General features: G+C 33.7%; 1 protein-coding gene across 1 annotated transcript in view; it reads right to left on the bottom strand.

The window, feature by feature from the left end:
- The window catches only part of RSBN1L (round spermatid basic protein 1 like), a 74,272-nt gene that overhangs the window by 11,658 nt on the left and 48,683 nt on the right, over positions 1-13,931 (bottom strand). Inside the window, exons 4-5 of the mRNA XM_081147179.1 lie at positions 2,295-2,432; positions 561-703 (exon numbers count right to left, since the gene is read on the bottom strand). Coding sequence (XP_081003305.1) covers positions 561-703; positions 2,295-2,432 — 281 coding nt within the window. The remainder of the gene's footprint in view (positions 1-560; positions 704-2,294; positions 2,433-13,931) is intronic.

The following is a 13,931-nucleotide window of genomic DNA, read 5'->3' as shown; positions in this document are numbered from 1 at the left end:
TCTGATGATCTTTTTGAGCTTTATAGTAATTTTATTACCTAATAACATGAGGACTCCTCACTTATCTTCTCTTTGACAATTTTCCTGGATATTTGCTGGCATTATTTATTTTTCCTTATGAACTTTAAATTCATTTATCTAGTGTGAGAAGTATTAGTCCAATTGAAATGCTAAGTTTCAAAGAACTATCATTCTTATACAATCCAAAATATAGTAGGGTTTTCCATTTGTTTAGTTCTTATTTTATATCCTCTATAAGATGTTTTAGTTTTCCTAATAAGGGTTCTAAATATTTCTTATTAAATTGATTCCAAATAGTTTATAATGTCTCTATTGTGAATGACATTTTTTCCATTTCTAATTACAATTTGTCATTTGCCTACATTTCTCATGTCTTATTTATATTTGGTATATTTTTTAAAATTGTATCAGCATTTGTAGCCATTTTTGAATTTAGCTTCCAATTATACCCTAAACTTTCCCCTTCTTCTTCCTCCAATTTTCAACACACATACACACAAACACCCATCCACAACAATGCAAATTTGTATCCAACATACCTTTTCCTTTTGAAAGGTGACTTTGGCATATCAGCCACAGGGATCATTTGTTCTCCTGGGCGTACCCACATGATGGGACCATCATCACTATCTTTTCGACTCTCTAATTTTAGACTAGATAGTGTTCCCCACGGCAGTGTACACTAGAGGCAAATAATTACATAAAAATCAATTATTTTCAAAATGTATCCTTAAATATACATTAAAGAATATTGCCCCCTTGACAAACTTTCATATATACTTTTATATTTATGCACTTAAAATATATACCTATATTGAATATATCCCTATATATTCACACATTATCCATCAAAATATTCTATTCCAAACACATAGAGAATAATTCTTTTTGGGTGATTCCCTCACCCAACCATGTCACAGATATGATTCACTATATTCATCATTTGTTCTTCTTCCTTCCATCAAATATATGATGTTAATAAGTTGCCAAAATAAGCAATTATTCTCCATGAGAATCTATAAAAATAAACAATTAAGTTAATAAATGGTTGCCTCAAAAAAAATAGATACCTCTTTGATTAGTTATATCAAAACCTAATAAAAAAAAGAAAAATCAAAATTTATTTGATTAGTAGTTGCTTGAAAAGAGTACTGGTCTAAAAAGCAGAGATTAAAATCTTTGAAAAGAGAGAGAGGGTCTAAGGAATGGTAACACTGGTATTTTTTAAAAACCCATTTATCCCATACCTTTTCAAAAAGGGGAGAAGTATCTAATTAAATTTCTCCAGAAAGAATGCATTTGGCTCATTTGTTTTCCACTTAAAATCTGAAACATAAATATTTAAATAATGGTATTTTTAAAATACCATTCAAAACAAATGCAACCAAAGTTCATGATGTCACTAGTTGGGAGAAATAGAAAAGGAACATAAAGTTCAAAAGAAAAAGGAAATGAAAGGGAAATAAATGGGGTGAAAAAGAAAAGAAAAACATATATATACACATACATATAGATCAGAAAATTGAGCAAGCAGAAACGACAAAGAAGAAATGTTAACAGATTAAGTGGCAACCACTAGTGATAAACTGATCTTGACACATTCTGACCTTTGAATTACTAATTAAATAATCAACCTAACTACATAGCTCAGAGATGTCTCTCTCAATGGGATAGTGCCAATAGCCCACAAAAAATAAATACTTTCTGAAATGCAGAGACTATTGGGGGGGGGGGGGGGGAATCTAGCTAGAAATCATTTAAAGACTTTAAAGGGATTTTAAGCTACATATTTTAAATGCCTATTTTATGGATGAGGAAAAGAAGCCCAGAAAGCTTAAATGGCTTGCCCAACTCAGCTAGGTATAGCCAAGAATGAAATGCAGATGTACAACTTCCCAGGCCAGTTTTCCTCAATGCCAAATGGCCATTCCCTTCTCCTAAGCACTTTAATTTAGTAGACATCCTTCCTGTACTTCTTAAATCCCCTGGTACTCAGTCTATAGCTAATGAACAGATGAAACCTAATTTCCTAAAAAATGGCAGTAACAGGCAAGTATTCTTTTCTGGTACACCACTTAGCTTTGCCATTACAATTAGTACCTGAGAAGTCACAAACATACACTACACTAGAATTTAGTTTCTCATCTCTTCCTTTCCTTCCCTCTAGTTCAAATAAAATAAAAAATTTTATAATTCTGAAACAACCATCTGTATCACTGGTTGCATGAAAATAACACACACAATTTAGACTGCTTGATATTGTTTTCTCTTACCTTTAAAAATGGTGAGTCTTCCAACATATCAAGGAACTCAGGGAAGTAATCTCCCACTTCTTCATCAACTGCTCCCACCAAGCTGATTTGTCTCATTGGGCCAGCTCTGTAGGTACCATGAGAATACGTTCTTTTTACCTGAAGAATACAAAATTAAAAGTTATACATAAGATAATGTTTGCTCTGTGTAACACTAAATTATATTGTCCAAAAATAATGTGAGGCAAGCAAAACAAAACAAAAAGCCTTTACAAACAGTAAAAAAATTTAAAAAACAAACATCTGGCCCTAGCCGGTTTTGTTCAGTGGTTAGAGTTTATGTGCTTGTACTGAAAGGCCGCAGGTTCCATTCCGGTCAAGGGCACGTTTCCTCAGTTCCAGGATTGATCCCAGGCCCTGGCTGGGGTGTGTGTGGGAGGCAACAAATTGATGTGTCTCTCTCACATCAATATTTCTCTCTCTCTGTCTCTCCCTGTCCCTTCCACTCTCTCTAAAAATAATAATAATGATAAAAAATTCAGTGGAGAAAATATTCTTGAGTGAGGATTAGCAAAAATAAAAAAACAAAAACAACACCTGCACTAAATCAAGCTATTTTACATTCCCTTACTAGGCCTATGGCTTATGAGAACAGTTGCGATAAACAGCATAATTCTAAACAATTGACCATAACTTCTTATAAAATGTGAATTCATTGTTTGATAAATGATGCCACTTTAATTACATTCAAAAGTTCGTATACCTACATATTTCTAAATGGTTCATATCTTTTTATCAGAATTTTCAAAGTACACACTGTGAAAACATTTAACCATCACCAGTGGTTGATCTGTCTAAAAGGCCACCAGGAACGATCTTCCCTCCTAGATCTTACCATATTAATTAGGATCCAGTTTACATTTCTAACAGATGAAAAACTACTAGAGATTGAGAACCAGGCACTAGGTTCCAAATCTACCACTAGATAATCCAATGGGATTAATATAAATATATTTAAATTTAAAACTAAATTTTTAATTTACCATCAATGTGACCTTCAGATTTCACTTAAATTCCTTGAATTTTAGTTTCACTAACTGAAACAATTTACCTCAGATTGCTAAAGAAAACTTAATAATTATATAAAGGCATCTGCATAGTACTAGCAAATGGATATTATTCAAATATCAACCAAAATAAAACAGCCTACAACTCAAGAATCATTGGTACCTGAATTTTACAAGTATATTTAAATTCTGAAGAGTCTAAAAAAGACTTGTTTACTAGTTTTCATATACTAACACTAGTAAACAAGACTTTTTTAAGTAAAACAACTTCCTTAGATAAACAAAGGTTAAGCTAAATCCAAATTATCTTTTTTCTCTGGATTAGCCTTTGTGGCCACTACATTTAGGGAGATAAAACTATCTCAGTTTGCCTGGGGTCCCAGATTTAAAAAATAAAACAAAACAAAAACCTGCCTGGTTGGCATGCCTCAGCGGTTGAGCATTAGCCTATGATCTAGGAGATCAAGGTTTGATCTCAGTCAGGGCACATGCCCAGGTTGCAGGCTCAATATCTAGTGGGGGGCATGGAGCAGGCAGCCAATAAACGACTCTCTCATCATTGATGATTCTCTCTCCCTCTCCCTTCCTCTCTCTGAAATCAATGAAGACATGTTTAAAAACAAAAAAACCTTACTATAACATTATTAAACTATAGAGAAGGGATAAATACAATTAATAAAAACCCAGAACTAATTATTAACAAATTTAACATTAAGCCCTGTTAAGAGTAAAATTTCTGCTTTTAAATGTTAAGTAAAAACATGTATCATTTAGTAACCAAAAAATGGGTTAAGTTTCTTAGATGGTAATATTGGAGACAAATGTTATGTTTTATCTTATACCTTAAGGACTTTACTTTAACCAGATGTTCCCTTAGGTTAGAATGATCATTTTGTTGATTCAAGAGATTAATGACCTAGCCATGTCACTTCATTTAAATCACACCTTTACATCAATTTCCAAGTTTACAAATGTTCTTTGTTTAAAAATAAAATGAAACAGATGTCTAGTACAGAACTACATATTACAAACTTTAACATAAAATAAAGTAGGGCAAAGTTGATCCCCCACCCTTTGTCTATTATGGGGTTATCTAAAAAGAGGCTCTATCTTTTGAAGACTTTTTAAAAGTATGATCCTATTAAAATTCATAAACATTTCAAATGATATTTTAAAAAGTAAAGTAACATAGACTCTACTTTGATTATAATCTTAAATACTGTATTTGAATCTTTATAGTTAGTTCTTGTCACCTCATGGCAAAATACATATATATCATATGTAAAATTCACTTACACACATAATTTGCTATAATAAAAGTATAGGTCTCTTTCCTTTTTTCACCAAAATGTGCTAAAACTGTAAAGTATATCCTGTTTGTCCACTATTAAAACCACAGGTAAGTCCCACTAGAAAGTATGGTCTTTTAAAAACTATGAATACTTAGCTATTATGTTTAAAACAAAATAGCAATTTTCTTCTAAAACATTATTCTCTAAACATTCAATGTACTACTCTGATAACCTAATAGGACATCTACGGCCATCCCACCCAGAATGTGCTCAACCTCATCTGATTTTGTAAACTAAGCAGGGTTGGGCCTGGTTAGTACTTGATAATCCAATAGGATTAATATAAATATATTTAAACTTAAAACTAAATTTTTTAAATTAAATGAAAGTCATCAAAATATTAGTTTGTGAAACTAATTTGAATTTTAAAATACATTATAACTTTTAATTACATACCATTTAACATCTTCTAGTTTAATAACCCAATACTTCAAATATATACTAAATCAGTTGGAACCAATTACTTAATATTTTAAACATGGCAAGTCACATGTAACAATGTATTCAAATTCAAAAAGTATGTAACTCTTAATGAAATATATAGATGGCACTTATGCTGCTAAAACAAAATATAAAAATATAATCCATACACTTTTCACACAAAAAATACTTCTTGATTTAAGTGACAACTGTTTTACTGTAATACTATATAGAGCAAATACCAGTTTCCCCTATTACATGGAATAAAAGTAAATCTACAATATCATGAGAAGAAGGAAAAACACTCAATTCTCCAAAACTCATCTATCTAACAATTACAACTCAAGGGCAGTGGGGTGGGGGGAGGAAACAGGTAAGGTTTAAAGAATCACTAAAGAGCCAAAATAAATAACACAAAGACCATGACTCTTAAAAGGGTACTCTTATTACATATATATCTACAACATTAGGCATTATTCTAAGTAATCTTTAAAATAATAAAAAAAAACCCCACAAATTTAGAAGGGGGAGAGGGTCAGAGGAAAGCACAGCTACAGCTCCCCTAGAACATCAGTATTATAATATCATCATGACAAACCTAGACTGAAAATAATTAATCTGCATATGCTCAGTAAAAAGGCTATCTTCATTAAAATCTTAGTACTTAAAATTATATGCTTGTATTGTCTAGAAAAATCACTTATCTGGAAAACCTCAAATCCTGATGACACTGGACATGAAATTACTATATTTGTTCCTATTCACTTCAGTAAAAATTAATTTACCCATCAGCTTTCTAATGCAGTGAAAATATTAACCTGAAAATATCAAAACATGTCACTGCTTTAAGACATATCCTATATGCCTCCTACAAGAAAAATGTAGAGTTACAGTGTATACATACATATTTCCAATTTAGGTATATCACTCTCAAAAGATGACACAATAAAAGATAGAAATGATACTTTTATACAGTAATTGCAAATGCTTAATTTAAATAGTGTTTATATTTGATTAGTGCCTTTTGAACAGATACAATATTTTTAATCTAAATCTTCCAACAGTCCCTGTACCCACCCAAAACCTACCACCATTAAAACCACTTAACCTTTCCCCTCATGTTTTTTCTGCAAATGTTATAAAGGGAAAGAAAAAAGCAGAAAATAGGAGACTTCTTGTACCCACTGCCAGTAATCCTATTCATTATTCCTCATCTAAAGTAATCTTTAAAAAAATAACTTATGATTCTGAGGTTGGCTTGCTACAAAAAGAAAAAAGTAGCCTTATTGACAGGAAATACATTGCCAAATGTAAATCTCTAATACTTAATAACGCTTTCTCTTATTTTACTTATAAAAATTGCTGCAACAATGGAACAAGCAAATATGGTAATAAGTAATTTAAAAAACTTTGAAGAATGACTCACTTGAAACAACTTGCTGTTTCTCTAAATGTGTTCCCTAATGTGTCCCTGAAGAGAGGATTCTATAGTCCAGTAAGTTTGGAAAACTCTTCCTGTTTAGGAAGTTCACCACACACATTGGCTATTAAAGTTTCTGAGAAGTGTCACAGTAAATAAACATAACTTACTTGGCCCAGCATTACATAAACTATTTTGACTTCAAAACCTGGTTTTCTTACAGTTGTTTTAGTATACACAACCTAGCCATACCCAAGATATTAAAAGTTACAAAGAATACTTTAATAGTGATCCATAAGTCATTCAATATTGAAAACTCCCTTTCTTCCCCTAGAAGTTATAGGTGTTTCTAGCTAGTATTGGCATCAACTGGAAGAAAATACAAAAAATAGGATAGTTATTAGAGCCAAAAATTTAAGGAGGTGAGGGCAGAAGAGGCTGTTGGTTCAATTCTTCTGGTTGGTTTCAAGGGATTGGTCAGGATGAGGTGGGGAGAGGAAGATGAGAGAGGAGAGTCTCTTACTCTAAAAACAAGGTCAGCTCATTAGTCTTACTGAGGCAATCCAAACATCTAACATAAATGAGTGTGCCACAAGGGGGAGCCATTCCCCGTAACGCTTGGCATATCTTGTAATAACCCTGAATCAACATTTTATTTACAAAATATCCACATACCCTCAACTAAAATAACAATGAGAATGTTATTACTCATTTTAAAATTAGAACAACAGAGGAAAAAGAAAAAGGCTCTCTTTTCTCAGATCATATGGTACCTGCCATAGTATTTTGTATAGATCGGTTCACAAGCATTCAAGGATGTGACACACACAATTGGTCAAAATTAAAACTTAGTACAAAGGCAGGCAATGGTTCAAAGACAGCATATCAAATCATCTTTATTGGCCTAGCACAGTGACTGACCCCAGCATGAATTCAACAAATGTTCCTTCTCTCTCCTCATTCTGTAGAGGCAAGGCTAACATCAGATCAGGCTTAATAATTGTTTCACTATTGAAATATTAGCCATTTAATCATGAAATAACACCCTAACTTAAGTTATGTGATACAAACAACTTAGAACCAGAATAAAATATAAAACAAGATTTGGAGTATGAGGGAGGGGGAATGGGAAATTAAAAGGGACTTGCTTCAGTTTTCATTTTCTCACAGGTCTTACTGAAGGGCTCAGACTGTGTGACTAAATATTGAGTGACAAGATAGAAATCTCATGTATTCCTTAACAGATGAAATTCCTGTCTTACTTGCCTTCTTGTTTCCCTACCATCAAAGAAATAGAAGAATGATAAATGTCCAAATGAATATTTCAACAAAATAAAGATGGTAGAAAAACAAGGATGGATATGGAAGACTGCAAAATTCTTGGCCAAAAATTCTTTGTAAGTATATATGCGCTCTTCTGAGTAATATGACTGTGCCATTCCAATCATTGTGACTTTGGCCATGTGACTCCTTTGGCCAATGAGACATTAGCAAATACAACAAAAACAGAAGCTTGAGCACTGGGGATTGCCCTCTTTTCTGCTCTATGGAACCCTGCAACTACTACGTGTATGCACCCAGGCTAGTCTGCTAGATGATGAGAGAAACCTGATCATCACCCCAGTTGACACTGCACCAACTACCAGACATACAAGTGAGGTCTCCTAAGACAAATTGATCTGCCAACCACCAGATGTGAATGAAGCCATCAAGCCCCAGAAGAGCTGACAAAGGCAAAATAATTTGAGAAATAACTTGAAACCATAAGCTTTGAGGGTTTTTGTTTACTGCAGCGAGAAGTGATATAGATAGGTTACAAACTATGTTTCTATTCTCAAATACACTTTTATACAGTTGATTGATATACCACTCATCTCAGAGCCACATTAAAGAAATGACATGACCTATTAACATAATATATAATTCCACATGGTCTTCAAAATTTTCAGGTAACTTACAAGGATATAGATGAAGATAGAACATCAAAGAACAGTCCGGCTGGTGTGGCTAAGTGGTTGAGTGTCGACCTATGAACCAGGAGGTCATGGTTCAATTCTCAGTCATGGACACATGCCTGAGTTTCAGGCTCGATCCCCAGTAGGCGGTGCACAGGAGGCAGCCGATCAAGGACTCTCTCACCAGTGATGTTGCTATCTCTCTCTCCCTCCCTTCCTCTCTCTGAAATCAATAAAAACATATTTTAAAAAAAAGAAAACCAAAGAACAGGATGTCTTGATCCTTATCAGTGTGTGTGTGTGTGTGTGTGCATGCACACACACACACACAAAAACTCACATTAACATGTTAAAGGATAAAGGCTGAAGAGGAACAAAATGAGTTTTTCTGAAAACTACGTACAGAGTAATAGTACAGATAAACACCATCACTATAAAGATCACAGAAATTGCTCATAATTTGTCATCTTTTTGTTTCCAAAGAATTTAGGGCAAATTATTTTACTTGCTCTGATTTTACTATTCTTAAAAAAGAAAAAGAAAACCAGTCTCCTCAGTACACAAACCCAGCATGAACTTGATTTAGGTTCCACAAGCCACTGGTAGTCGGGCCATCAGGTTACACAATCTGGGGAATGTTACTCACATTATTGTGAATGCTGCAGTGACAATTTATGCCATCATACAATATAGTGGCCATGCTGGTAGTATTTATTCTTTGGATCTTATCTAAACCTGGACATAAAATTTTGGGAAGCTGTCTTAAAAATTCATATTAATGGGTTTTTATTTGCAATATTCCAAGCTTTACTATTTGCACAGGTTACAATATTAGAATACAAAAAAACCCACAGAATACACATTTTAACATTATATACTCTATTCTATCCATTAAAAAGTGTTAATTACATATACTCATTACCATTATCATGAATTTCCTTCTCTGACCATTCTAAATGTATTTTTAAAACTAAGATTAGATAAAAAGAATAAAGGTCAGATGCACACTCTATCAACTCATTCTATCTTCTCACATGTTCCTGGATCTTTTGGATATTCCTTTTTGAATTGGTTTTCACAGTTACTAAATAATAAAATTTTTAAATTTGAAACTTTTCTCCATAGGTCTGCTTTCCTCTGCTCTATAAAAACCGTTACCTCGTAACTAGAACACGTTCTATGGAACCTAAACTATTGAACTTAGTTAATGAAAAGTCATCATGACCAAACCATCAAGCTTTATTCCTGAGCAACCAATGGAGCATGAATTGGCTTTATTACCCACAACTTGTCTGTTATGATTGACATTAAGTGAAACTATCTTCTAATATTGATAACTCCCTTCTTTCCCCTAAACAACTAATACATATTAGCTCCATTAATATTATCATCTCAGCCAATTCTTTTCGCATGGCAGTATGTAGGTCAATTCCCTTGACATCATCAAAATATATAGCTTCACTATGTGATTCTACTAAAAAGAAGGCATGATAATGCCATATATAAGAGGGAGGGGGATACTGGAAGAGAAATAACATAAGATACATTTTTAATTTCTGAAGATGAGTGTTAATATCACACTCTAATAGGTGCTTAGAACTTCCAAGTTCTCAGAAAGAAAGATTAAGAAAATGAAGTCGTCAAATACTAGCAACAGATCTAGCAGAAGATGTGTAGGATCTGTAGGCTGAAAACCAAATTATACTGAGAGAGAGGGCAAAAAAAGGAAGGGAAATACCATGATCACAGACTGGAAGGTTCAATATTGTGAAGACATCAATTCTACCCAAACTTAGCTACAAATTCACTGTAATCACAATCAATATCCCAGTAGATTTTTCTGTGGAATCTGACATGCTAACCATCAAGTTTATATGAAAATTAAAAGAAGGAAATCCCAAAGAACAGCAAAATTAATAAACTTTTTTCTACTAGATATCAAGAGTACTATATAAAGTCATACCAACTCAGAGAAATAGAATAATGAAATTAAAGAGAGCCAGAAACCCACACATATATGATCAATTGATTTATGGCTAATGTGACAATGCAATGTAATGGGGAGTAATGTCTTTTTGGCAAATGGTTGTGGACACTGACTACCTTATGGAAAAATATGAACATTGATCTTTATCTCATACCATATACAAAAATTAATTCCAGAAGAACTATATAGATTTAAACATGAAAGGTAAAACAATAACAGTTTCCAGAAAAAAACTAAGGGGAATATATTAATTACCTTGGGGTAGACAGAAATTTCTTAAATACGATACAAAAAGCAATAATCACAAGTTGGGGGAAAAACCTTATAAATTAGGTTACATTAAACTTAAAAACTTCTAATCATTAAAAGACATTCTTTTTTTTTCTCAATATGCTTTTACTGATTTCAGACAGAGGAAGGAAGAAGGGGAGAGAGATGTCAATGACAAGAGAGAATTGATTGGCTGCCTCCTGCACGCCCCCTTTTGGGGATCGAGCCTGCAACCCAGGCATGTACCCTGACCAGGAACTGAACCGTGACCTCCAGGTTCATGTGTCAATGCACAACCACTGAGCAACACCAGGCAGGCAAAAGACATTCGTAACAGTGAAAATATAAACCACCAAGTGAAAGGAAGTATTTGCAATACATACAGCTGACACAATTCTTATCCACAATACAGGGGTTGGCAAAAGTAGGTTTACAGTTATAAGTATGCAAAACAGAGTTAAAGCTACTGTAATAATCATAACTTGCATGTCTTTTTCCATATGAACTGTAAACCTACTTTTGCCCACTCCTGTATATAAAGAACTCCAACAAATCAATGAGGAAAAGAAAGCCAATCAGAAAACTGGCAAAAGAGTAGACCAGGTACTTTTACAAAAGAGGATATCCAACTGAACTATCATTATATAAAAAGCTGCTTGACCTCCTTAGCCCACAGGGAAATGCAAATTAAATCCACAATGAGATACAATTATACAGCCACCAGGATAGCTAAAATGAAAAACATAGACACTAAGTGTAATCAAGGATGTGGCACACTGCTTGCTGGTAGCAATGTTAATTAGTATATAATAACACTGGGAAAACCTGCAGTATCTGGTAAAGCTGAACATTTGCATACCTTTTGATCTTGAAATTCCAATCTTACATATATACCCAACAGAACAAATACATATGCTCACCAAAACACATGTACAAAAATATTCATAGCTGTTACAACTGTAACAGCCCCAAACTGGAAAGAACTCAAATATCCGTCTATAGTAAACAAGGATAAATAAACCATGGTATATTCATACAATGGAATATCATACAGCAATGAGAAAATAAACTGTTGCTACACACAAGATGAATGAATCTCACAAACATACTGGTGAAGGTAAGAAGCTACACAAGATAATGTACATACTATTTGATTCTATTATATAAAAGTTCAAAACAGGCAAAATTTATCTGTGGTATTCAAAGTCAGAAGAGTGGTAACCCCGGTGTTTATGTACATCGGGGTGGGGAACATCTGGCAGTTCCAGCCATCACATTAGGGGTGAGTTAATTAAATGTTTGACCAAATATAGCAGGCTAATTTTTAAGTTGATTATTTTGTATGGCCCACGAATGATGTTATACATATACAAACGGCTCTTGGCAGAAAAAAGGTTCCCCACCCCTGATATGTAGTGGTGGAAGTGGGCAGAATAAAGAGGGGCTGCGGAGGGCTCTGGAAACTAGCAATATTCTACTTTTAAAAATCATGAATATGTTCACTTTGTAAAGATTCATCATTCATCAAGATATACATTTACAATGAGTGCATTCTGTGTACATATTACATTTCAATAAAAAGGTTATTTTAAAAAATCAGTTTTATAAAGCTTTAAAATGTTGTTTTTAAATTTTTTAATGAAAAATAGAACTACCATATGATCCTGCAATTCCACTTCCATGTATTTATTCAAAAACAAAATCACTGTCTTGAAAAGATATATGCACCTGCCATGTTCACTTCAGCATTATTTACAACAGCCAAGACATAGAAATAGAAAAAACCCAAGTATCCACTGATGATTGAATGGATACACACACACACACACACACACACACACACACAGAGAGAGAGAGAGACAGAGAGACAGAGAGACAGAGACAGATAAAGATATTATTCAGCCATAAAAAGAGAAATTCTGCCATTTGCAACAACATGAATGGACCTTGAGGGCATTATGCTAAATGAAAAAAGTCAGAGAAAGAGAAATACTGCATGATCTCACTTATATGTAGAATCTTTAAAAAAAACAAAACACCAAAAAAATCTGAACTCACAGATACAGCAAGAACTGGTAGTTGTCAGAAGTGGGGGATAAAAAGGGTAAAAGTGGTCAGAGGGTGCAAACTTCTTGTTATTTGATAAATAAGCCATGGGGATGTACTGTTCAGCACTGACTGCTATTAACAATACTGTATTGTATATATGGAAGTTGCTAAGAGATTACAATTTCTTATCGCAAGAAAAAAAAAGTTTGGTGATAGGTATAAAGTAAACTTGGTGATAATCATTTCACAATATATACATATATTAAATCATTATGTTGCAACCTAAAATAATGTTATGTCAATAATCTCAATAAAAATATCTCAATTAAAAAAAGAAAAAAAACTTCATACCCATTAAGCAGTTAGTCCCTATTTCCCCCTTCCCCTGGCAACCACCAATTTGCCTTCCATTTCTAATTTACCTACTGCAGATATTTCATATAAATGGAATCATACAACATATGGCCTTTTGTGGCTGGCTTCTTTCACTTAACGTTTTTGAGGTTCATCCATACTGTAGCAGTAGTAGTATTTTATTCCCTTTTATGGCTGGATATTTCATTGTGTGTACATATCACAATCAACTCTTTATATAAATGTAACCAACTATTTACCTGTATATTAAGTATTTATGGTAACTTTTGATCTTCAGTACCTGCTGAACTCCCTACCACTAATTACCACACGTTTTTTTTTTTTAATATATCTTTATTGATTTCAGAGAGAAGAAGGGAGAGGGAGAGAGAGAGATAGAGACATCAATGTGAGAGTCATTGATCAGCTGCCACCTGATTGCCCCCGACTGGGGATCAAGCCCACAACCCAGGCATGTGACCTGACCAGGAATCAAACCTCGATCTGCTGGATCCTAGGTCGATGCTCAACTGCTGAGCCACACCCAGCCGGGCCACCACACTCTTAAAGGTCCTCAGTCAGAAGGTAGTCATTAACTATTTAACAAAATGGAAAGCTGTTGTAATACGGCACTAAATCAGTATAACAACTCTTTTTGTAAAACTGGCTATAATCTACAGAGCATTTCTAACCACAACTCTGTCAACTGAGTACTATCATCTTTATCATTATTTTGTAGGTGAAGAAACTGAGACGTAAAGAGCTTAAGTAGCTATTCAATGTC

This window comes from Miniopterus schreibersii (assembly GCF_964146895.1).
Source record: "Miniopterus schreibersii genome assembly, chromosome: 9".
Taxonomy (NCBI): Eukaryota; Metazoa; Chordata; class Mammalia; order Chiroptera; family Miniopteridae; genus Miniopterus; species Miniopterus schreibersii.
The sequence above is the reverse complement of the archived record's forward strand: the minus strand, read 5'-3'. Positions and strand labels throughout refer to the sequence as shown.